The sequence below is a fragment of the Mustela putorius genome, unplaced genomic scaffold, assembly GCF_011764305.1.
Source record: "Mustela putorius furo isolate JIRA1106 unplaced genomic scaffold, ASM1176430v1.1 tig00537350_pilon_pilon_pilon, whole genome shotgun sequence".
Taxonomy (NCBI): domain Eukaryota; kingdom Metazoa; phylum Chordata; class Mammalia; order Carnivora; family Mustelidae; genus Mustela; species Mustela putorius.
In genome coordinates, this window is record NW_025422471.1 from 2,787,083 (window position 1) to 2,814,085 (window position 27,003).

The window sequence follows — 27,003 nt, forward strand, 5'->3', positions numbered from 1 at the left end:
TTGGTTTTGCTTTTTTGTTGTTGTTGTTGTTGCAAACCTGAACCCCCTTCCTTCCAACATTGCATCACAAAGGATGTAAGGGAACAGGAAAGTGGTGTTGATAACACTTTCAGTAAGAGCAAGATGTATTTAAGATGAAGCAATAGCACTTTGACTAATCTTTAAAAAGAGTTCTCTTCTGGAGCACTGCAGGAGTGAAGATTTTTCCTTACACAGTATAGATTTTTCCTGCACGATGAGTATGCTACTTTGATTTTGATAGTATAATTTGAATTTGCTAATTCAAAGCTTGTGCAAAAGAGTCTTAAGCCATAACTGTGTTTATCATATTTCATCAAAGCAAAATTTGCTGGTTGTTTAAATTAGTTCATATTTCATAGACAAAGTGTATATTTACACCTTTAGACATCATTCTAAGTTCATTTCTGTGGAAACTTTTTACAATAGAAGGCCTAGGGGGAATTCCATACCAAGCCCAATTTGGATATCTGCAAAATCTGAATATCTGCACTTCAGAGCAGAATTAATCTCCAAACTTATCAACATCAGATCAAATGACTGTTGATCTCTTAGAATTGCTAGCAAAAATTCTAACTGACAGTGATAGGCTGTAGCAATTCAAAGAGAGAAAATGCAAGGTTCAGGGACGATATCTGACAGAACTTGGAGTTCAAATCCTAAGTAAGTGCCAGGCCACTTATTAGCTATATGGCTTTAGGAGAGTTACTAATCCTTTCTAGAATACAGATTCTTTAATATGTAAAAGGTAGATAATAATAGCTACTGTTTTAGTAAGGATTAATATTGGAATATTTAGGAGAGATTAAAAAAAAAAGATAGTTCCTACTTCTACTCTTTCCCTATGTTCTTGATCAGTCTAGACTGCCAGGGAAGAAGGAACAAGATGTATGTTTGTTTAAAGTAAAATATATGTATTTTTTATCTCAATCCCCAGCTCAGTATATAAAGCAGATAAAATTGAAACAAAATTTTCACAAAATAATAGCTATTATGTGTCATGCACTGTGCATTTTCTTCTGAATTCTAGTTTATCTCATTAAGAAGTAAAAGTGTTTGAAAACATTCCTCTAGACCTTTTAAATGAGCTTAGCTACTATAGTTAGAAGAAATAAACACATCTTGTTTTGGGATGGGGGTAACTTTTCCATCACTATATTCTCTTCTCTAGGATGAAGGCTATGCTTGGATATGATCATTATATACTACCAAATCATTGCTATTCAGGAGGTATTAGCGCTCAATCTAGAAGTAGCTTCTTGGACAGGCAATCAGCCAGATGTTTAATGAAGACAGCAAAATGTGGAAACTTTCTCCAGATTATGATTAATTTTTAGTGAAGTAATCTTTTAATGAAAGGACCCTTATAAATAAATAATAGTACTAGTGTATTGACAACAATATAATATAGTGGGTATAGTATTTGGACAACTGAGACCTATATTAACTGCTAAAGGTAGTCCAGACACATTGTTTTGAAGTTTTATAATCAACAATTAGATTTGAGGAAGTAGATTCCTTAATACTCTGAAGTCTTATGAAACGTAACAGCTTTGTGTATATAGGCCCATTACACAGCAAAATGGAAATATATGTGATTTATATTCTGTTCCTTATCACAATACACATTTATGGAAAGATAAACATCTTGAGATGTTGATATAGCTTTAAAAATGTCTTCATTTAAAATATACTATTTTAGTACGCATTAGTCTATCTTCAGAAGGCAAAGAGGTTGGATCCTTTGAAAAACCTAATCATGTCACGATCAAGGTGACATACCTCCTGGGTTCCATACCTCCCAATTTACTCACAATGGAAGCCAAAGTCCTTATTATGGCCTCTAAGGTTTAGCCCCAATCACTTCTCCCCCCACCCCTTCCACCCCGCCACCCCCCATCTGCACCCCTTCACCTGCTTTCAACTCCTACTGTTCTCCAACCATTTCATTCACCCCAGCCATTCTATTCTGCACAGGAGACTGTCGAGTCCCTTATCTCTTTCAGGTCTTTGCTCAGACTCAGGCCTTTCCTGTCCACCATTTTCTGATGAATGAATGAAAGAATGAAGGGATTTTTTTTTAACTCTGGCGTAATGTTGTTCGGTTCTTCAGAGTCTGTGCTTTTAAATATATTCCACAGGTAGAAATTATTACATGATTAGTAGTATTGCTGATCTTAGCTATGCAATATACAGCAGAACGAATATCATATATAGGCTTTTAAAGATTTCTCATTTCTGGATCTTCAGTTTTGGGGTTAGTCGAACCAAGCAGGTGGTTATGTTGCCACGTTAATGGCCCTGGTCATGGGGAGTAGGCCGGTGGGGATGTCCGTTTCTAGGGAGGATGACAGGTAAAAGTCTCACCATGATGCTCAAAATCCCCAGTATTGTCTTTGGGGCTGCCCAGATTCTCGGCATTTCAGACCTAGTCCGGGTTGGTAGCCAACAGAGGAAGAAACCCGGCAGGATATTTTCTGGAATGATCTCCTGATGCAACTGCGTTTGCAGCTTTCCTGTCAGGACCCAGAGGGAGCTTTATGGCCACCAGACTCACAACGCCTGGTTCGTTCCCAGTCCCTGGGCTCTGGGAAGCGGCGCGGAGGCCTGAGGGGCTTTCGCGGGGTCACCTGGCGGCGTCCGGGCCGCACGGCCGCGCCCGGCATTCCAGTTGGCCGCTGCGGCAACAGGTGAGGCGGGCGGAGCGCCAATCATACAGCCAGCCCGCCCGCCCCGGCGTCCGCGCTCGGCGCTCGGCGCTCGGCGCTCTGCGCTCCGGGCGGCGGCGAGCTCGAGGAGGAGGATCCCGGCGGCTGCGCGGCGGCGGCGGCAGCGGCAGCAGCGGCGGCTTAGCCCTGCAGGAGCGACGGCAGGGAGGCGGGAACTGCTCCCGCACGGGGGCGCTGCCCCCTGCGCGGGGGAGGAGCCAGAGAGGAACCGGGTTTTTCTGCCGCCGGAGCGCACTGGAGTTGGGAGAACTCATCCTGACCATGAAGGGCAGCAAAGGCATCGAGAACCCGGCTTTCGTCGCCTCCAGCCCAGACACCCCGCACCGTCTGTTTGCATCGCCCTCTCACGTCGAGGTCTCGGACTTGTCCATCAACACCCAGCGACAGAACTCGCAGCCGCGGGAGCCTCCGGAGCCCCAGAAGTCGCCGGAGCCACCCCGGCCCCCTGCGGATCCCGCTGTCTCCCAAGAGCTGTCCGTTCCAGAGTCGCTGTCCGAGTTTGAGGAGGGACCCTGCGGGTGTGGGAACTTAAAACCGCAGAGTCTCCAGCGCTGCAACACGCCCCAGGGCTTTCTGCTGTACTACTGCCTCTTGGCCCTCACGCAAGGTAATGGGCAGGGGCGAGCGGGGCCCAGCGAGGGCGAGGAGGGGCGCGCGGAGCTGGTGGGGCGGAGAGGGCAGGTGTGCGGCGGAGCCCGCGTGGTCCACGCGCTGGGCGAGGCAGCCCCGGGCCTGGGGACTTGCGAGCGCTCCCGCAGACGTCCGCAGGCTCAGGCATCCGCATTGGAGCTTTTCCTTTGTACCAACTTTTAAAACTTGCCGTAGGAGCTTTTCCATCCCCCTTTTGCGTTCTATCTCAGTTTAGCCGTTTCCCGATTCCTTCAAGGAAGTGGAAATCACTGGAGCCTTCCTTTGGGAAGAGTTTTACACCGGGGGTATCCATTCTGTGCTACAAAAGCATGTATCTTGCGAAAGCCCTTATTAAAGGGGTTTTATTTTATTTTATTTTATTTTATTTTATTTTTTACATGGTTTCTGGAAGGCAAGGGTTAATTTACAGGTGAGGGTAAGGTAGTTCTCCAAGGAGAAATTTGTGGATAGGTTAGGTAGCAGCATTCATGTAGTGTGAGTACATTTAGCTGGAGTTGTGTGTGCGCACAGGTGGAACCCAGTCAATGTTAGCAAAGGCCGGAGGCGTTGGTGAAGGGTGAGGCTTTTGAAACGCAAAGGAGTTGTGCAGACTGTTTTGCTCCAGGATCTCTTTTAGAGTCTCTTGGGAGTTACTGATAGAGTCCACGTTTATCCCCTTAGGAGTTTGCAGTCTAGACCTGGTTTGGAAGAGTGAGTGGTAGAATAGAGGAAGAACGGCTCCCAGGAAAGAAAGCAGGGAGATTCTTAAAAGCTGTTGCTGGGTTGCCCGATGCGAGGGGTGAAAGAATCGGGAAGGGAAGTTACACTAAGGTGACGGACACATTGAGGACAGGTGGGCATTGAGATGAAGCATGCTGAGGGAAATGCTGAAGGTTAGTTAGAATTTGATGGTATGTAGATATTTTTTTAGTCACTTGAACCTTATTTTCAAAGTATTTTGTAAAAAGGCCCTCCAGGGCCGATTGGAAGAAGTGTAATCCAAGAAATATTTTTGAGGAGGGGGAGGAGTTGGAAATTGCTCTTTTTTAAGATTAACAGAAGAGTAAATCTAAATATATTCTTTTCTTTAATTAACATATAATATGTTATTTGCCCCAGGGGTACAGGTCAGTGAATCTTCAGTCTTACACAATTCACAGTACTCACTGTAGCGCCCCCCCCCCCCCATGTCCATGCTACCCTCTTCCTCCCTCCCACCTCCCAGCAACCCTCAGATTAAGAGTCTCCTATGGTCTGACTCCCTCCCCTTACCATCTTGTTTCATTTTTTCCCTCCCTCCCCACTCCATTCTTTCTATTCTTATTCCTGCTTCCCTATCTGAAGGGAACTCAGAATTCAGTGCCCTTTGCTTTTGCACATAATAGGTGTTCAGTAAGCAAGCATTGATTGCAGGTCAACTGCAGCTTTTCTGCCAAAGGTTGTTTTGTGCCAAAAAGTTATTTCCATTTCCACCTTTCTTGCCCCCACCCAAGTTCACCTTCTCTCAACGTCTTGGTCTTAATTGTCCAAAATCTGTGACCAAATATTTCAGTGCCATAGGAATGCAAAGTTCAAAGAAGTTAGGCACAATTAAAATTTCTTGTTTTATCTTGAAACCTCTTCAGAAATTTCTGTATTCAGGAACACATTCTTGAATTCCCAAAGGAAGTCTCCAGTAAAATATTGTTTAAAATTATTAACAAATATTATTGACAGCCCTAGAAAGATGGGTCAGGTTTAGCCTAGAGTTATAGCTATCTAGAGGCCCCCAATTTAACAAGCATAAGCCTAGATGAAAGTGACCCAATAAATTCTCAGTTTAAATCTGAATTATTACCATTTAAGTTTGAATTATTACTTAATCATGTTTCTCAGACATGATCCCTGGGAGGTCCAATTCCGTGGTATATTAAGTAGTGTTTGGGAAAAACAAAACCCCTCTCTTGTCAGGTTAGTTTACTTAACCCAGAATTTCTCAAAGATAAACAGGGTTTCTCTTAGCACTTAACCTTCTAATGTGCCTCCTATTTTCATGTATGTAAAATAGAGACATGTAGTATGCAATATTTCCTGAAATTTCCTTTAGTAAAGGAGAGTTCTTAGAACTTCTGTAGCATTGAATTCAGAGTGGTATTCCTAGGCTTTAAGTGCCAAATCTCCATAAGAGTTTATAAATTTACTTTCTCAGAGAAGTTATACCATAAAGACAGTTGAGTTTTCATGACTAACTTTTAATCAGTGTGACAAGTGTGTTGGGAAGTTGGTTTTTTGGGTGGGGGGAGTGGGTTGATCTTTGGATGGGGAAAGTTTCATATTCTCAGATACGTTTATCTCATAAGCATGTCATTCCTAGGTACATTAGACACTATACCTTTAAATTTTAAGAACTGTAAGTTGGCTTTTGACTTATTAAATTGGCATAAAAATAAAATCATGTTAAGACTTTTAAAACTTGTCATATTGGTTTTCTTCAAATATATTTACAGTTGCAGTCTTGATAAAGCAAAATGTAAAGAAGTTGTAGAAATCATGACTTGCGTATATTCTGTTCGCTAACGAGTGAAGATGAGTCATGGTATCCTCCTAAGTAAAGGGAGTAACTAGTTAAAAACTGTATAATTGGATCAGATGCTTTTTATTTTCAATTTATACTGATGTTTAAACTCCTGTAAATTTAATCTGTATCTGGACATAACCTTTTTGTGAAGTCAGTCACAATTAGATTTCCAGCTTTTCGTTGTTTACATTATAGTCTTCCATCGCAGTTGTTATTAACAGATAAAATGTATAGTTTTTCGTTTACTTTGCATGTGATTTAGAATGCCAGTAGTTGAAATGACTCAGTGTGTGTTTATTTTTGTTCTAGGACTTCTTAAGTTATAACTTTCATGTCTATACAAGTTTTAGAGGAAAAGATGTTTGAAGCTAAATTTCACCTTTCATAAGACTAAGTCAAGGATCTCTAGTAATATATAAATATGTTTAATAATTGAACAACCTGGGATGGTTGTTCAATTATTACTTAATGACCTCTTTAATGACCTCTGAGTCACCTGTACTTTTTGGTATTCTTCTGAGTGAGGTCTAAGAGAGTATGTTACTCTTGGAGTCTCTCTCGCAGACTGGCTTCATAAGAATTCACCAGTCTGATTTTTTGTTTGTTATATAGAGAAAAATGCAGTTATCTACAATTTTGTTTAGGAGAAGCATCGATTTTATTTAACACCTGAAAATTCACAAGTGTACCATTTAAAAGCAAACTAATTTTTAAGGAAGTTTGTTTGAGTTGCTAACTTTGAAACTTTGGGACTTTTAAATTTGGCACATTAAAAAGAATCAATATAAATGAACACTCAAACTTTAGTCATAACCAAACTTTAGTACATTGTTTTAAAACTCATAATCCATATGGGGAAGTTAATAAAAATCATGTACATACATTTTCTTTTCTCTCTTTCAGGTATTATCGTAAATGGCCTTGTAAATATTAGCATTTCCACTATTGAGAAGCGCTATGAAATGAAGAGTTCTCTGACGGGCCTGATATCATCAAGCTATGATATCTCATTCTGTTTGTTGTCTTTATTTGTGTCATTCTTTGGTGAAAGAGGACACAAACCAAGATGGCTTGCATTTGCATCCTTTATGATAGGACTGGGAGCACTTGTGTTTTCAATGCCAAAATTTTTTAGTGGAAGATACCAATTGGGGTCCTTTTTTGAAGGTAAGTCTCTGTTACGTTTTTGTTTGTTTTAATTTAAGAAGTACTTTAAAACAAGGCCTTTAATTTTATATTGCAACTTACTTGTACAGGTGAGAAGGGTAAGGACTTCGTCTCCTTCACTATTTACTCCTTTGTTTTGATGTGAATTGTGTGAAGTAGATTAGTGCATTATTCATTGCTTCAGTGGTTGTTCACGTTATTAATCCTCTGAATCTCATTCCCCAAATTACTCATTGCTCAAAAAACCATGAGAGACTATGGACTCTGAAAAACAATGAGGGGTTTGAATTGACGGGTGGGTGGGAGGTTGGGGTACCAGGTGGTGGGTATTATAGAGGGCACAGATTGCATGGAGCACTGGGTGTGGTGAAAAATAATGAATACTATTATACCGAACATAAATTAAAAAAAAAAAAAAAGCAATGATCAGTTTTCCTTTGCATTTGTATGTCGTTGGGGTTCTAAGAGCTATAGTTTTCTCTTGTGTGTGTGTGTGTGTGTGTGTGTGTGTGTGTGTGTATGTATGTTTTAAGTTACTATTTATTTGAAAGAAAGAGAATGAGAGACAGCATGAGAGAAGGGAGGGTCAGAGGGAGAAGCAGACTCCCCACTAAGCAGGGAGCTGGATGTTTGGATTCCCTGGACTCTGAGATCATGACCTGAGCAGAAGGCAGGCACTTAAACTTTTGAGCCACCCAGGCATCCCCCAACCCCTGTTTTCTGGTTTTATTTGGTGTGCTTATAGCTCCGCACTCTGGACATGTCAATTCCTGATTCCTGAGAAAAGAGAGATGAAATTTATAGCACTGAAGCCTTTCCTAAGAATTGAAGCTAGCTGTACTTTCGACTGTATTAGAGACATAGAACTTTATGAGTTATCTAACGTGTTGCTCTGGTTAGTTGAAAAAGTACATTATTCAAAGGCTCAAAAGGAAATTTGACTGTATTTCTATGTTGTTTTTTTTTTTTTTCTCCCAAAGAATCCTTTTCAGTGAAGAAAACAATTATGGTAGAGCCAGAGGGATGTTCTAATGAAGACCTTAACATTTTTATTGTCTTTCCTGGGATTTTTAATAACAAATGTTGAGAAAAAGAATGTTATAAAATTAACTTTCAGGAGTTAGATAAGTGAGGAAAAGGCTTAGAGTATGAAGAAAGGAGAACTGGGGCCTGTTGCAATATAGGCATTATTTTTAAAAAGTTAAGGTTCTTACATTTGTCGAGTTTCAATATTGAAAATTAATGTTAAAGTGTTAACATTCCTAAGACCAGCTTCCAAATTATAGAATGACAACCAATAGGAAAATGTTTTTAACAGTTTAACAATAATATTTTTAACAATTATGCAGCATGGTTTTAGGAGTATACTTAGGTAAGCAGTCTTCATTTTGGAAATAAAAATAGAATATGCAAGCATATAGGACCAATAGAGGGTGTTTTTAAAGAGTTTTGGTAGAGTTTGGAATAAATGAGATAAGGAAAGTATGTTATCAGTGAAAAGATCACTTTTATTGATTCTAGATTGGACAAGATTCTGTAAGGCCAATGTCACATAATTTCCCTGGAGGTAGTTTTAGGAACAAGGCACACTAGGCTTTAGTATGACAATTTTGAAATCGTAACACTAAAGTCTAACCTTGAGTCTTTCACATAGGAAACATGATACTGATTCTGTGATAGCAAAAATACTGTTCATAGCATTTACATGGTAATCTTTGTACTAAATCAAATTCCCCAGTCTTCCAGTTGATCAGATGCCCTACTTGTTTTTAAAGTATATGAGCTCTGATACTATCTCTGACTCTCTAAACTAAAACCACAACACCTGTTCCAGTACCAAAGCCTCATCTGTCTTCAACAATCTTCTTAGCTTCATCTCTTGCCAGACACACTTTGAACTGTAGCTGATCTGAACAATTTATAATTCTCCATGGGAAATGGCTGCAAATTAAGGTGTGTGTCATTGGGGACAGAGATGAAGCCAAGAAGATTGTTAAAACCAGGTCACATTATACTGTACTATGTAAGTTTTCACCAAGTTCTTTTTGATATGTCTTACTGATATTTTTATTATTTTAGTTGAAGTAGATTTGAGGAATTGGCTGATTGTGAGGTTTTTAGTGTAAATTAGACTCATAATTTAAATCATAGGTTATCACTGGCAAATGGAAACAGAATCTCAGGTTGCCCTTATGTTCTGTCATTTATACAATGAATATTGCTTTGGACTCTACCTGGTGCTGCGATAAACAGCGAAACAGTTTCATGCCATCAGGATTTTCTGTGGTAGTGGGAAGAAATATGGAGTTCATAAACAAATGAAATAATCAAAGATGAAAGTGTTTTTATAAAAGAACAAATAGTATGAAGTAATAGTGCATAAAAGAAAAAATATGTGGTCAAGCGAAGGTCGTTTTGACAATAACTGGATAATGAGGAACCAGCTTTGAAAGATGCTTTCCAGGCTGGAGAAAAACATGATAAATGGCGTTGGAGGGAGAAAGGGTTTGGCAGGTTTTAGGAATTGTCACTTTGGCCAGCATGATCAAGGCATGGGAGAACATGGCATGGCATGAACTTGGAGAGACCGGTAGATGCCAACATGAGGCATTTAGATCTTCCTTTAAGTGCTGTGGGAAGTCATGAGGAAGTTCCCCCTCCCCCCATTTTTAAAAAGATTTTATTTGAGAGAGAGCAGGAAGCACAGGAGCGAGTGGGGGTGGAGATGGGCAGAGGGAGATGGAGAAGCAGATTCCCAACTGAATAGGGAACCTGACTATGCAGTGCTTGATCCCAGGACCCCAAGAGTATCACCTAAACAGAAGACAGATGCTTAACTGACTGAGCCACCCAGGTGCCCCAAGAAAGTTTTCCAAAGGGACATGTGTGACCTTACATTCTGATACGATCATTTTGGCTTCTGTTCTGAAGGATGAGAGTAAATAGGAGAGAATCACCTAGGGGTTTTTTTTTATTAGAGTCCAGGTGAGAGATATAAAGGTGGTTGGATTGGGTTGGTATTAGTAGAGATTTCAAGGAGTGACTGATTCTCGATGTATTTTCAAGGAAAAAGAGTACTCTTTGGTAGATTGATTACAAAAGAGGAGTGAAAAATGACTCCTTGATACCTGGCTTGGCCAACTGGAGCAATTCACTAGAATGCAGAATAGCATTGGGAGTGGAAATCAAGAAATCAGGTTTGGAATTAGTGGGAGCTCAATATTATATATCTCGATAGTGTTGTAATATATATCTTTGAACATACATGTTTGTATGAATGTGCAAGTTACTCTTTAGTCTTCATTCCTAGAAGGGCTCATATTGGGTTTGAAGGGCTTCCTCATTCAAATTTTTTTTTTTTTTTTAAAGATTTTATTTATTTATTTGACAGAGAGAAATCACAAGTAGATGGAGAGGCAGGCAGAGAGAGAGAGAGAGAAGCAGGCTCCCTGCTGAGCAGAGAGCCCGATGCGGGACTCGATCCCAGGACCCCGAGATCATGACCCGAGCCGAAGGCAGCGGCTCAACCCACTGAGCCACCCAGGCGCCCCATTCAAATTTTTGATAGGTAATGACACACTGACTTTTAGGAAGGGATGTAACAGTTGCTCTCTCAAGCCAATACATGAAAATGCCCAGTTGCTATCTTGAATTTCTCCGTTTTTTTCCCTGAAAGTTTTCTTTAATAGGAATGTGTCTTTGAGGTATGTTTCTGTGTATGTGTAGGTATTCATATATAGCAGATAAGAACTAAGGACTGAAACTGTATTACATATCTAAAGGGAAGGAATTCAGGCATTTAGAAACAGAAGGAATGTTAGAAATCATAAATTTCTTCTTTTACACCTCTAGGACAAGAGGTGAAGTGGCTTCATAGTGATTTCATAGAGCGGACAATAACAGCTAAAACTAATACTAGTTTTTGTGCTTTGTTTAATGTTTTTAATTTTTTAAATTTTCTCATAGGTTTATTAACTATATTGAATAGTTTTAATATTTTTATGAATTTATTTATTTAAGTGTTTACATATTACATAATTACTTTTGTGAATTTAAACCATTTTTCCCCAATTTTGAATAGCCGGTTGTAATGACCTATTCTTTCTTAAAAACACAATAACTGGTCTGTTCAAGTAAGTTAATCCACTTTTGCAGATTTTGGACTCTTATAACCAAAAATCTTCATGATTTGTCTAAGTCTAAAGAGAATATACTGGAAAACGATATGAGTGGGAAAAGAAACAAGAGTTGAAAACTCTCTGTAAATAGATAGAAACAAGGGCATGTACAATCTTGTTAGGTAATATAACATAAATAACCTAAAGAGCCTCACACTAAGAAATCATTTTATTAATTGAAATTATAGTGTAATTTAATTTGAAAATGACATTGAGAGAATTAGCATTTTCCTTTGGATGCCTTTTTGTTGTTGTTTTTTGAACTTGAGAAAAGTCAGGGCTCAGGATGAAATTATTCTATAAGAGGAGATTAATGTAATATAGTTCATAATTAGAGGAAAACAAAATGTGAAATATGATAAGCCTGTATAATTTCCACAGGTGATAGAAAAACACAAATGAGGTAAAGAGTTAGCAAAAAGGTAGAAAAGGGTGTTTGAAACAGCTTGAATTTTCTATTCTGTAAGAATAAAATTTGGGAAAATATTTTTTAAAGGGAAACTTATGAAGACCTAAGGGTTAGAGGTGATTATCTAACTTCGGAGATATTTATCAAAGGGAAGTTTTGGTTGTTATTGGATACAAAAAATGGGAAGAATTAAAATTGACAGAAATGCTTCTCAGAACTTATTTTTATATATGTTAGCCTGGAAATAGAATATGTCATAAAATACTTTAAAGTAAATAATATTTGACATTCACTTTTGATATACTTTAACTTGTTATTACATATTTTAATATAATTTTCAAATATTATAAAAATATAATAAGTAAATCTTTACCACATAACATTTTGTTTTCCTCCAACCACTTTTTAATTCCTTGTGGATGAGTGTTAATTTAATGGTGTTAAGGAAAATAATCTCTTTGACTCTTTGAGATTTTTGGGAGGGGGATCCTTATTAAATACTTAGAAATTATAGGTAAGTAATTACTAAATCCAGTGAAGCTCTTTTTCTTTATTGACCAATAGTTGGATAACTTTTCTTAAGTCATATTATTTTCATGTTTCTCTTTTCCATTCCTTTCTCAGAAAAAGATAGCTCTGAACACTTTACATTTACTTCAGCATTAAATTTCTAATGTTTTAGATTGGTATTTCAGGAAGAATTCTGTATCGAAAGATGTTGGTTATGCAAAGTGACTAAAATGTTGAACTGGGAAAATGATTAGTGTGAGACTCAAATGTGTGATTTAATTTTAGTTACTGTTTTGCCTTTTATCTTGTATTCATAAGGATTTTTTTTTTTTTTTAACATGGAATACTTCTCTAGATTGGAGAAGACATAGGGCCAAGGATCTTACAGTTTTACAGTTGCTAATTTAATACAGTATAATTTCCCTGGGCCTCTGAATGTTCTTCTTCCTTGATATTTCTTCTTCCTTATAAAGAATCAGTTTTATTTTTCTTATATTTCAATTTAATTGCAACAAATGAATAAAAAAGGAAAGGTAATATCTTAGAATATGTAATGATGTAATAAAACAAATGATTCAAAAGATTTTTAAATTCCATACGTATAGTAAAAGAGCTAGAACTAACTTCTAGGGGTAGTCAGTGCTCCAGATGGAACTATCACAGTTTTTAATATCCAAGGCACTTCAGTTTTCCACAAACTTCCCAGATTATATGAGTTACCCTAGATGCTTGCTACCGTCACTTACTGCCTCTTGGGGACCCTGACCCAGTAAGTCTGTAGTAAGACTCAGGAATTTATATTTTTTAAAACTAACAAGGTTATCTTATCAGTCCATTTGGGGAAACATATGTCCAGCTTGGTGCTTAATTATTTTGTACAGTTTCATCTATGGGCACAGAGGTTTCTTTTTCATTTCAGGATTATTGCTTTATAAATTCCTTTAAAATAGAAGTTTCACAACTGTCATGAAATACTAGATACTTTAATGTAGCCAGTTTTGTTGAAATTCAAATGACCAGGCTTCTGAAAAAAAAGGAAACTAACAGAAAATTAAATAGGAGGCATGTGTCAGTGAGTTATTAGCACAAACTTATTTCTGCTCACAGCTATAATTTGTAAATAAAGATTTAAAAACGCATGCCCTTGAGCAAAAGAATATGTCCCGCATTTCTTAAAGTATGATCTGCAGAGCCCAGCTTCTGAAGATATTAAGAGTATCTTAAAAATATGTTTCATGGTTCAATGAGGTTGGGAAAATCAAAGTTAAGGGCTGTCTCTGTTACATCCCTGTAAGTTAATGCAGTTTTGAATCTGTAGTTAAGAGGATGTGATATGTATCAAAGGACTCCACTGGTTGGCCCCTTTGCTCTACTTCTGCTGCTCACTTCATGTTTTCTCCCCCAGATAAGTGTTTTGGTGAACAGGCTTTGGGGACATCTGTTCTGTGCTGTCTTACATCATTTTGAAAGCCCTTGTTGAATTTAGAATCTTGATTATGGCCAGAATTAGAACAGCCTGTGATGGATAGTAGGTGTTCAAGAAACGTTTGTTGAGTTGTCACATATTTTAATGAATGAATGGATCCTTTCAGTGGAGGCATATTAAGAGTCTAATGACTTCCCCTCCATAGAAGGGCAGTAAGAGCAGTTAATGTCAGATAGAGGCAGTTTGGGATGCTCTGTTCACATTTTCCATAAACTTGACCTAAAGAGTAATGGAGCATTTTTTGGGGGGGGGGGCACCGAGGCGAGTTTTGGGAGGAACTGTGTTATCAGTGGCAGAGCATAGATGATCTTTATGGGTAAGATTTGGGATCTGAAAAATTTACAGTGCAAAAGAGGAAGCTAAAATGAGAAGCATATTCAGTAATAATAATACAACGTTTTGGTATTCTACTTTTGGTTTTTGCCTTAATTACTTGCTAAACTATTGATTTCCCTGTGTAGCTACCATGCTTCTAAGGTGATGCTGAAATGGCAGGATTTTTTCTTGATAGACTATTAGTAGTGATTATCCTTATTTGTTTTCATGTATAAAATAAAAGGAAATGCTCTGCTAAGGCATTCAACTTGACCAGAGGCATAGTTGTGTCTTACTGGTATAGTGTATGGGAGGTGATAATTAAGCAATGCTTTTGTTGCTTCCTCAGAAAGGTTGGTAAAAATGTGGTTTGTGGCAAGAAAGAAATGAGGAAGTCACTGTTCTTAAAAAAATGCCCAAAGAGGTACTGTGTGTTTTAATGTATTTTTTCCCCAGTTAATTACCATTAGCACATTACCTTGAGAGAAATTATGCAGCAATATAGCAGGGATATTAAGGTCAGACAAAACTGAATTTAAATTTTTGCTCAAATGCTGTGTGGGCCTGGACAAGCTTTACTATAAATTACAATGATGATAATAACCCCTCCTCACTGGAGACTGTATGATACTGTATACTGTACTATATACCATAGTGATAAGGCAGTGCCTGGTGCATGGTAAGAGCTCATTAAATAGTAGCAATGAATAATAGCTTTGTTCATGATAATTAAGTAACAGCTATACTAATGTTAAAAACTACTTTTCTTAGGACGCCTGGGTGGTTCAGTTGGTTAAGCTTCTGCTTTCAGTTCAGGTGATGATCCCAGATCCCTGGGATGGAGCCTGGGGGCTGTCTGCTCAGCTGGGAGCCTACTTCTCCTTCTCCCTCCTCAGCTTTCCCTCTTTGTTCTCTCTTTCTCTCTCTCTCAAAAGAAGGAACAAACAAACAACCCCCCCACCCTCCCCCAAAAAACTACCTTTCTTAGTTTATCTCAAAAGTCTGGCTAAACACTTCCAAAGTAATATATTAGAGAGGATTTTAATTAGCTATGTTTCCAGGATTATATTCTTAGGAGATAAGAAGATAACTCTGGTGTAGTTCAGCTTAAATGGATCCACTCAAAATAGTACACAAAAATATTAACTTTTAAATAGGCAAAATGCCAGTTTAAATATCTTTAATTTTTTTTATCTAATTTTAAACATGATACATCCTTTGCAAGCCATTCAGAAGATTTAAAAAAAAAAAAACCCGAAAGAAATGGAATAAAAGGAAAAAAATGGAATAAATGAAACAAAAAAGGAAGGAAATAAGTTTTTATACCATAACTTAGATTATCCACTGCTAATATTGTTCAGTTTTCTTAATGTATATATATGTTTTTATGTGTATTCACAAATAGTCACACATCATACACACATTTACAGTACAGTCATTAACACACAGTCATGCTCACTCACATCCACACATTCTTACTAACATTCATACATATTCATACATCTTGTATCACATTTATACATATGCATTCAAATGTACATTTAAAGGAAACAACATTTTGAATTTATAGCTATTCACTTTTTCTTTAAGAATATATATTGGTCATTGTTCTATTTTAAAACAGTTGCAAATTATTTATGTTTTTATATTCATTTTATAGATAACCTATTTAATCATTCCTCTTTTGTTGTGTTTTTTTATTAGTACATTATTCTGGTTAGAGAAGTCCTGTGGGTCATTGCAGACAATTTGGACAATACTAAGGAATAGAAGAGAAAAAAAAAAACAATTCATTGTTCTTTCTCAAGGAAAAGAACTTTGGGACTGTGTTAATGTTTTTAATGTGCCTATTTCTTTTCTTTTTTTTTTTTTAAAGATTTATTTATTTATTTATCTGAAAGAGAGATAGAGATTGCAAGTAGGCAGAGGGGCAGGCAGAGGGAGAGGAAAGCAGGTTCCCTGCCGAGCAGAGAGCTTGGTGCCGGGCTCGATCCCAGGACCCTGAGATCATGACCTGCGCCGAAGGCAGAGGCTTAACCCACTGAGCCACCCAGGTGCCCCATAATGTGCCTATTTATTATAGAGTTAATATAATATTTTGTATAGTTTTCAAACTTTGAACATTCTTTTCTTATATAACATTCCTTTTTAAATTTTAACTATTCTCATGAAGTTGAATATTTATATTTGAAAGTTTTCTATTGTAAATTACCTCATGCTAACATTGATTATGTTTAAAGATTTTACTTTATTTTGGTAATTATACAGTATTTAGCATTTCAGAATTGTCTTTTTTCACTCAGAATAATTCTCTAAAAACTCACCAGAGTGGTGGTTATCCAATGTTCATTCCTTTTTATTGCTAATTACCAAGTAGTTCATGTAATGAATGTATCAGAGATGGTTTGTTTAACTATTCACCTACTAAAGGACATCTGCGTTGATCTGTTTTTGGTTGTTACAAATAAAGTTATGAACATTTGTATGGATGTTTGTGTAAACATAGTTCTCATTTCTGTAGGATAGATGCCCAGGAGTGAAACAACTGGGTCATGTGATAGTTTTATGTTTATTTTTTTGAGAAATGCTAAACTATTTTCCAGAGAGAGTGTACCATTTTATAGCCCATCAGCAGAGTATGAGTGACTCTATCATTTGGTGCTGTCTTTTTTTTTTTTTTTTTAGATTAGCCACTCTGATAGGTTTCAGTGAAATCTCACTGTGGCTGCAACTTGCATTTTCCTAATGGCCAATGATGTTGAGTGTCTTTGCTCGTGTTGATTTGCCATCTGCTTAACCTTGGTGTAATGTCTGTCCATGATTTTTGCCCATTTTCTAGCTGGATTGTTTGATTTGTACTGTTGAATTTTGAAAGTTGCTTATGTATCTTAAGTCCTAGATCTTTGTCACATAGGTGATTTGCACATATTTTCATCCAGTATAGCATATCTTTTCATACTTTTAACAGGGTTTTTCATAAGTGCAAAAGATTTAATTTTGATGAAATTCAGTTTACCAGTTTTTCTTTTTATGGATTATATTTTTGTTGCCAAGTCTAAGAATTCTTTACCTAGTCCTAGATCCTAGAGAGTTTCTATTTTTTTTTTAAAGTTCTAGTTTTCCATTTTTGTCTGTGATACATTTTGAATCTTGACTCTCTTTGTATTCCCATTAGCACTAGCATTCTCTGTTTTTTCCTTTAATATACCAAACATGTAAGAAACATATTTGTCATGATAATCATCTGGTTGGAAAGAGGAAAATACATAGCAGTCACTAGTTCAGAGAAATCCTGAAATCCCACTGGGAAGATGGTATGCTTGTTCCTTGAGTAAAGCTGCCTCTTGGGAGGCGTTTATTGTTCTCTGTTGGTTTTTTAGTCGTCTTTGGCTATATTTGAAGAGGGCAAATGGAGGGCATATTCCTTGTATAGTTAGAATCTCTATCAGCCTTTTTCTTACCTGTAGAAATTTAGGAACTAAGGGTTATTTTCATACTCATTCAGTTATAATCTGTCTGAGAAGAGGCTGGTGGTTCATTTGGTGATGCAACAGTTTCAGAAACCAATTTGTTATCTCATTGGTTTGGGTATATGTGCCAATAGCCATACTCATGGTTTTGTTGTAGGTCTTATCTTTCTTAACCTCATGCCTCTCTCTGGACTTAATTAAGCATATCAGACTAATGGGAGAGTAATACCCTTAGGTACTTTTCTCTAAGCAGTATTTTCCAATTAAAAGTACTTGCTTGGCACCATCTTAATCCATTTAATGGTATTAACAGTGAGTGTGGCCTTGTTTTTATCCTTGACATGGTCTGTTTTAATTGACCTTTGTTACTCAGAAAGGACTTCTGAATTTTATCTTTTATAGGATTTGGATGAGAAGCAGTTGTCTCTTCCAACTCTGAAGTCTAATCCTATTCCCTTTCATTCCATCCAGAATGCTTGGCACAGATCCACTGATCACCCACAATGTCATTACTGTCATTTATTTAGGTTATTGGAAGAGGTCAGAAAGGCAACGACCCATAAATCTCTGTAGGATGTTAAAATATGTTACTTAAAAAAGAGTTTCAGCACAAGCTTGCACTGTTTTTTAGCGTATTATTAGGCAAAGGGTAGATAGTTAGTAGGTATTTGTTGAATGAGGACCCCCTGTAATGCACAGAAAAGCCTGCCACATTGAAAAAGAGCAGAAGAGAGGAAGGAACTTTTTCAGAAAGTTAGTGAATAAATAAATTACAGGATTTCTTTATTGAAATGATTCTGAGGATCTTGAGTAATACTAAATTGTTCATGTGGTTTCTGGGATAATGTGAAAAACACTTCTTTCTTGAAAAATTATCTGTAACCATGCCATTTTCTTTTCATAGATTGTACTTCCTATTATCTCCATTTTGTTATCAATGTGGTCATGTTTCTAATTTCAGTTTTATAAGAACAAATAATTGCTATAATACAAAATATTTTACCTTATGTCTGAGTTTTTAAGATAGACTCAGTGGTATTAAGAAGTAATCATAATAACTAAGTATAAAATATAAAATATTGGTCCTTTTAGCTTTGCTAAATATGACATTTTCTAGGATATAGTTTCTGTGACCGAATTCTGGTTACTTCAAACTGAAATATATTCTCTAGTCTTAATGTAACATATAAATTTCATTTATTACTATTCTTAATCTATGATTTCTGTCTGTTATTTTTCATATTAATCTGTTATATTCTGACATTTCTAATTCATTTTTTGGTATTTATTCTTATTTTCCTTTTGTTTACTTTATTACTATAATACTTAGAGGCTATAAATTTTGTATTTGTCAGGTTTTAATTTTTTTTTTTGTCAGGTTTTAATTTTTATAGTATCCATTACTATTATTGCTACATCAGATAGAATTTTTGGGGAATGTAGGAGTTATAATTTGTTCATCATTTTTGGTATTTAATTTTTAATATATTTTTAAAATGTCAATTTTTAATACATTGAATTAACACCCAGGGCCTCTTGCTATGAAATTTAATTGATCTTATATTCTTTTTAAAAAATATTATTTATTTATTTATTTGAGAGAGACGGAACAGGTAAGTGGGGGAGGGACAAGGGGCGAGGGAGAGAATCCCCAGCAGAGTCCAAGCTGAGCACAGAGCTGGATGCGGGGCTTGGTCTTTTAATTCCAAGATGGTGAACTGTGCAGAAAACAAGAGTCACATGCTTAACTGACTGAGTCATCCAGGCACCCCAAATCTTATGTTCTTGTGGTAACCCTTGTTTTTTGAAAATTCAAAAAGACCTGTAGGATATAAGTTGTATTGATATTCTTCATTTGTCCATCCAGATCCTGGGGCTATGCTAACCTTCAGAGGCAAGGTCAGCTCCATTACTGATTGAGTTTTAGAGACCAAATTGACATATTTAAGTGGGAAAATTCTAAGTTTTATGGGCAGAAACCCAATCTGAATCAATATTATAGGGTTTCACAACCCTTTTACTAATTCCCAGACCTAAGTTAGTTCATAGATAGAGTTCATTATTGATAAGAAGGCTATATATCTTTGAAGAGCTTTACAACAAAGTCAGGAGAATATGATGCTTCTCTTTCCTTAAAGAGGAAAGAAAGAGCTTCCTCCTACCTTAAAACGTTTTATCCAGTGTTGAGCGGGAAGGGTAGTATTCATATTCAATGGAGATGGTTAGATAATAGCTCTGAACTCATCTGATCTCTGGAGTTCTAGAGTAGTGCCATGGTCCACTGATAAGAAAGGGACTTAGAGAGGTCCAATAATAGACTTGGCCCCAAGCTGCTCTAGATCACAGTGAGAACCCATCCTGTAATTTTTCTTAGTCTTAGGATATAGAAAGGGGATAGATATACTAGCCTGAAGAATCTCCACACTGGTTACCTGACCTGTGAATTGAGATATATTATTGTAGGAAGAAATAATTAAAAACCCCTGAATGAAATAGTAAACTGGAAATAATACGGTATTCTTAAAAGGATTGTAGAGTTTAGTGATGCCATCAAGATTTGAAAGATACCAGGGTGGTAAGTCCTACTACATTCTCACTTTTTTTTAATGAATTTGGTGTAAATGCATGATAAAATCATGGAAAATGACTTTAGACCATTGTAAACATAATCAAAATTATAACTTTATTTTTTTATTACTTTATAATCATGGAGTATACATAATACTGATTATAGCCATGTTTCCAGATTTGGTACCTTTTCTAGAGCAAATTGACATAGACTCTGATATCTAATATATAGTTATTGATCTGGCACACGTTTTGTTTCATTTTTCAACTACAAAATAATCAAGATGACTTGCTTTTCTATAGAAGAACAGGAGTACATCACTATTCTCTTATATCAGTCCTGCACACTCATTTTGCTCTTTGGTATAATATGGTCTAGAGCAGTGGTTGTCAACTGAGGCCAGTTTTTCTTTCTGGAGAACTTTTTGATTGTTATGACTGTATTGGAGGATGCTACTGGCACCTAGTGGGTAGAGGACACTGGTAGACCTCCTACAAGACCTACAGGAGAGGCCCTTCCCCAACAAGGAATTACCTAGCCCCAAATTGACATTTGCGATAATCTAGTCTAGAGGTACCGTGATCATCTTACTATCCAACAGAATGTCTTGCTGGACCTTATATTGATGGTATTACGCTAACTGGACTTGGTCAGTTAAGTATTTATTTATTTACTTATTGTATTTTAGAAGCCTCAGTAAAATACATGCATGCTAGAGAAAAACCACAAAAACATCAAGAGCCTACCATAACAGTATGGCCAAGGCCATATTATAGTACCCTCTTCGCACATTCCACATTCTGCACTTGCATAGCCCTTGGTGTATCTTTTGGGATTTGGGAAGCATCACCGACCTCATTTGGATACATTAATCTAACATATTTATTAGGTAATGCCTAAGATTGCCAGAATTGAGTAGGAACTGAAAAAAGGTAAATTTCTTACAGCAGTATAGACAGTGTTTTTGGCAGAGTGGAAGGGTGTCAGAAGCCTCTGACAAGTCTTCACAGGGAAGTCACCGTGAAGACCCCAGGTTTTTGTAGTAAGACCATGTTTCTTCTTCTTATAGTAGTCTCCATTTGAAAAGCGGCTCTTGGTTTGCCACTAGATGTTGGTATGTTAGACGTAAACATGATCATGATCTGAACTTGCCATGATGAAGCATTGTTATTTACTATAACAAATAATAAAATTAATCATGTGAAACAGTATTTCTTATTAAATGAAATGGTAGATACAAGTAGGTTTGGAAAGCACAAGTAACTATATAGGCAAGCATCTCACATTTGTAAGCTGCTTGTTTTTATTGCCTTGTAGATGGATGTAAAGATATTTTTGCCACTTGTTAATGCTCATTTGGACATATCCTTTGTGGAAGAGGTTCTCAATGAGGAACAAACGATGGTCTGTGCAGGGAATGTCATTCAGTGTCTTGTGGAATAGTACCATGTAAAGAGTGGCCATAATGATATAAGCATGGATCCACAATCATGCCTTTCCCTCATCAAGACTGGTCTGTTTACCCCCACTGCAGATGGACTGCTTAATTTATTAACTCTAGGGGTGTGTCCTGAGAGCTTCTGATATGCCAGCTTTTCCCAGGGCAACCAATATACACAAAGGTTAAAATATATCTCTACTAGTTGCAAATTATCCTCCTAACTTAACTATATATTCTAGATAGGAATTTCTTCTCACTGCTCTCCATGCCTCTACCAACACTCAACATTGTTTGACGTACGGAATACCTTATTCATTATAATTATATTCTATACAACACCACTTCTGACCAAGAAACTTATTTGCAGCAAAAGAGATATAGTAACAAAGTCGTGTGCATGAAATTCACCTGCATGTCTTACTCTGTACCCTAAACCCAGAAACAACTGACTTGCGGGGATGGTGTTCATTGTGTTGTAATTTGTAGAACAGAATTTTCTTAGAACGTGATACATGTGTTAAATAAGGCAGAAACCACTCTGTTTTGCTGGATCCTTTATAGACAGAATGCATAGGTAAGGAGCTAGAGAGTACCAAAGGACTAGTGCCTCTTCTTACTGTATCTAAAATTCCATTTATGGAATTTTTGCTTTCTGCCTTGGTCTTGTTGAGTCCTAGCCTCCGGAGATAAAAAGCTTTCATCAGATAACCCAGTCATTATTCCCTTAAAGTCAAAGCCTAGACTGTACCCTAATTTTATATATATATATATATATATATATATGTGTGTGTGTGTGTGTGTGTGTGTGTGTGTGTGTGTATAAATATATTTATATTAAACAATCAACAGGAAGAGAAGATGGTCACTGAGCTGGCAGAAGTGATAGGTCCTAGTTCAGGGGAAATTGTGTTGTTTCTATACAGTATCTCCAAAAAATATATTTTGGACTGAGGGAATTTACTTGAGTGCCTCTTAACACTCCCACACTCAATAGTACTTGTTAAAGGATAACTATGGCAACCAAACAGAGATAAAAGAGCTGAAGACTTATAAATGCTCTGTAAAATCCTAGACCAGCTGAGGTACAGGCAGGAGGTAAAGGGAACAAAACCTGGATGATAGGAAAGGAAGCAATGTTTGTCAACTCGGTCTTTCTGACCAACTCTAGAAGGAAGAACTATGGAGCTTGTTAATTGTCCTGCTGTTATTTTCCTCTGCCTGTTACATGAAGACCACTGATGAGGACCAACATTTTAGTGTTGGTTTCAGGTAGGATAATAGCTGGATTGACGTTACCCCATGATGATGTTTTGGTGATAGATTCTTGTGGATTTCTTGTGTTGAAGATAGTGTTTCTCATCTGGACAAAGATAAAAATGGATGCTAAGATACCAAAAATACCCCACAAGAAATGGATAGTCCTGAATGGATATTCTCTGTTTGTCTTTCCAGATCTGTCATTCATTTTATCATCCAGTTTAATAGAGTAAGGCCCATGGACTATGTTGCCTTAGTACTTTGCTACCAGGATTCTTGTTGGGTTTAGCCAATGGGAGTTTGCATATTGGAAAGAAAGAGGTCGTAGTACTTACTTACTTTCCTGGTATGTTCCCCACCAGAGTTGGTGCATAAGTTACTGTGTGCCTTTATATAACTAAGCTACAGTTTTTGTAGTGTTTTGGCAGCTGCCTAGTGGTACTGGCACTTACTATTTGTTCCCTTTAACTCTGTCTTTGTAAAAAAATCCATACCCATAAAAAATGTTAATTTTCCCCCAGTTATCCTTTTTGTCTGTATTCTACTTCAATCTTCTGTGATACATTAAAAAAATGCATACATATTTTCTAGCCTTATCGTCTTTCAAAAAACATTTTGATTTAACATTCCTCTTTACAAGTGACTTTTTTTTTTTTTTAAGATTTTATTATTTATTTGAGAGAGAGAGAGAGAGAATAAGAGAGTAGGGGGAGGGGCAGAGGGAGAGAATCCCAGGTAGACCCTTGAGCCAAGCACAAGCCCATGGTGGGGCTCAATCCTATGACCCTGAGAACAACACCCAAACCCAAACCAAGAGTCAGAAGCCCTAGTGACTATGCCACACAGGCACCCCCCAAATGACTACTGTTTTGAAATGGAGTAGTGCTAATACTTTATAACAAATTGGGAAACTTTGTATTTTCTTCTCTATATAGGAATAGTTTAAATAATATACAAGGGTTGATTGTTTTTGGTTGAGCTTTGACATAAATTCTCCAGAAAAAATATTTAGAGGTAGACTTCTGATTCCCATTTCAATTTATTCCAGAATCATAGATATATACAAATTTTATATAACTTAAAGTCAATAGTTTCAAGACATTTTCAAATTTCTTGGTATAAGATTATACATAGAGTTTTCTAATTTTTAAAAAAGGGTTTTATGCCTTTGTGGTCATTCCTATGGGATTCATGGTGTGTCGGATTGTACTTTTCTTTCCTTTTTCTTTTTTTAAAAGATTTTATTTATTTATTTGACAGAGTGATTGAGAGAGAGTACAAGTAGGGAGAGTGGCAGAGAGAGGGAGAGGGAGAAGCAGGCTCTCTGCTGAGCAGGGAGCCTGATTCAGGGCTCAATCCCAGAACCCTGGGATCATGACCTGAGCCAAAGGCAGCCACTTAACTGACTGAGCCTCCCAGGTACCCTGGATTCTACTTTTCTTATCTTGTAGTGAGTTATGGCCACTTACTTTAGAAAAGTAGATTGGCTGTTAGAAATTATATTAAGTTTTTCTCCTTATTTTATGTTGATAGAAACCCTTATAGAAATGTTTTGAATTTACATCGCAAGCTATTTAAATAACCAACTAATTTTACTTTATGTCACCATTAACCATGCGATGAATCTGTTATGTACTTAGGCTCTTTAGTCGTAGAGATTTTGGAAGTAGATAATCTAATCTTGATTTTGCCTATCTGTAAAATGTGGAACATAATGGTACCTCCTTCAAAAGTTGTTTCTGGGAATTAGATAATACATGATAGGTAAGGATCTTGCATAAGATGATCACTATTATGGCTGTTAACATAAGTGAGGATCGAATGTAAGCAAAGCATGATAAGCAAGAACCTGGTGAGTTATACAGGCAGTTAAATCAGGGTTCATTGTCACTGAATGGAGAAAGAGAATAGTAAATAAAGATAGCGTTTCCTTTGGGCAATTTGGGAGACGTGGAAATTGAGCTGGACTTGAACAACGGATATGATTACAGTGGGAAAAGCATATGGTGTGGTCATTTTAGGAAAGGAATATAATGTTGAGTGATTCTCATGTTTTAAGCTTGATAACTAAAAAACATAAACATACAGGGAAATGAGGCAGACAAGATGGTTTTTTGAGAATGATGAGTTCTGTTTAAGACATTTAAGTTAGAAATTTGGCATTAGAAATATGGTTCTAGGGATGCCTGGGTGGCTCAGTCGGTTAAGCAGCTGCCTTCGGCTTGGGTCATGTCATGATCTCGGGGTCCTGGGATAGAGTCCCGCATTGGGCTCCCTGCTCAGCAGGGAGCCTGCTTCTCCCTCTGCCTGCCACTCCCCCTGTGACTGGGGGAGTGAAATCCCATCTCAGCCTGCAGCATTCTGCCCTATCCTTGGCAGCAGGATGGGCCCAGAGGAAAACGTGATTTCTTAACGTCCAGGTTTTGAAGGTAAATGCCTGGGGAGAAGCAGGCTGTGAGCCTCTGAGTGGGGATGAGGATTGGACTAAGTTTGATATTTAACTTATAAATGTCCAGGTATATAGATTTTCATTTTCTCCTTTACCTTTAGTATCTGCACAGGTTAGTGGGTAGGACTGAACACTGGTTTGTCCCTTACGCAAGTTCTAAGCCTTAGTTTTATTGGCCACATTCCCTCTGCTCATGAAGAGCGCAGGCACTCCCTCTTGTGGTGTACTGTCAAAACAATGTTTTTAAATTAGTGTTGAATGTGTTTTGCCAGGAATTGTTTTATTTCTCATTAGATGTTGAAATTATGGGTTCAGGCACTTTCTTCAACTAATAATACTGCAGAATTCACATCATAGGTAAACCTAGCTATTTTAAAAATCTGTTTTAGAACAGGTGCAATATAATAAATTATTTAATATTACTTAGGATGAATAATCATCATGTCTCCAATGGCATCTCAGAATGAAGTATTTCTTGGTAGGCTGAACTGAACCCTCTAGTAGTTATTGTTTTTGTTTTTGTTTTTTTCAGGAAGGGGTAATTCCTTGAGATTTATAATGTGTTTATTTGTCTTTTGCCTTTATACTTGAATGATAGTTTAAGATTTATGAGTCACCTTTTCTTTCACTGATTACTTTTTAAAAATAATTTCCTTTGCTTTATGAGATATGTTGCTCTAGAGAAGTCTGATACCAATTAAGTGTTTTTTATTTCCCTCTACATAAGTGACTATCTTTTTTCTTGATGGCACAAGTGTTTCTTCATCTTTAAAATCTGTTAACTTTATAAGGGAATAGTCTTGAAAGCCCTGCATCAAATTTTCCTGGGGTGCCTTATGCCTTTTAAATTATAGATTGGTCTTCATTTATTTCAGAAAAGTTTCCTAAGTTTTACCTCAAAGTATATACTTTTTCCTATTCTGGTTGATTATGCACATGTTTGATTTTCTTTGTCTGGACCTCATTTCTATAATTTTCTCTCAAATCTTTTAAGTCTTAGTTTTGGTTTATTTAATTTTGTTCATATTTCTCAAGTCACGGATATGTATTCTCCTCGTAATTCTTAGAGTCCTGTTTTCTTTTGCCCATTTTGATGTGACTTTCATTTCTATGGCAGTTTTCATTTTATTTCATGTCTTGCCTTGAATTTTTTCCATTTATTTTTTTCTTCTCTTATTCATCACATTTATGAGCTTATTTAATCCTCATTTTCAGTTTTTGATTTTAAGAAGCAATTGTTATGATCACTTTTAAAGCATGGAACTACAGTAATTTAAAAATCTACATCATAGTGACGTTTTTGTGGAGACTATTCTGCCATGTGTTTTGCCTTTCCTTTTTGGTTTTTATTCACCCTTCAAGGAAGCAAATTCTTCCTTGGTTAACTTTTTGTAAGATGTTTGTATTAGTTTTTTATTGCTGCAGAACATATTATGCAAACTGAATTTGAAACAGCACAGTAATTCTATCTTACTGTCTCTGTGGATCAAGAGTCTGGCACAGCTCAGCTGGATTCTCTGCTCAGAGTCTGAAACTCAGGGCATCAGCTGACTATCTCATTTGCAGCTTTTCAGAAGCTCCTTTTCCAGGCTCATTAAATTGTTGAAAGTAATGGTTTTGGTGGATTGTTTAACTGAGATCTCCATTTCCTTGACAGTCATCACTGGGTGTTGCTGTCAGCTTCTAGAAGCTCTCTGCATTCCTTGGCATATGGTCATCTCGATCTTTAAAGCCAGCAATAGCTCAGAGAAGCCCTCCTTGACTTCAAACTTTTCATCCCTTTTCTTCCAGACTGCCCCATTTGTTGGCATATAATTT

At 36.9% G+C, this 27,003-nt stretch overlaps 1 protein-coding gene across 1 annotated transcript in view; it reads left to right on the top strand.

Moving 5' to 3' along the window:
- Nucleotides 1–2,800: 2,800 nt before the first annotated feature.
- SLCO4C1 (solute carrier organic anion transporter family member 4C1) overlaps nucleotides 2,801–27,003 on the top strand; it is a 72,714-nt gene continuing 48,511 nt past the window's right edge. The window contains exons 1-2 of the mRNA XM_004769256.3: nucleotides 2,801–3,354; nucleotides 6,838–7,101. Coding sequence (XP_004769313.1) covers nucleotides 3,009–3,354; nucleotides 6,838–7,101 — 610 coding nt within the window. The 5' untranslated portion in view covers nucleotides 2,801–3,008. The remainder of the gene's footprint in view (nucleotides 3,355–6,837; nucleotides 7,102–27,003) is intronic.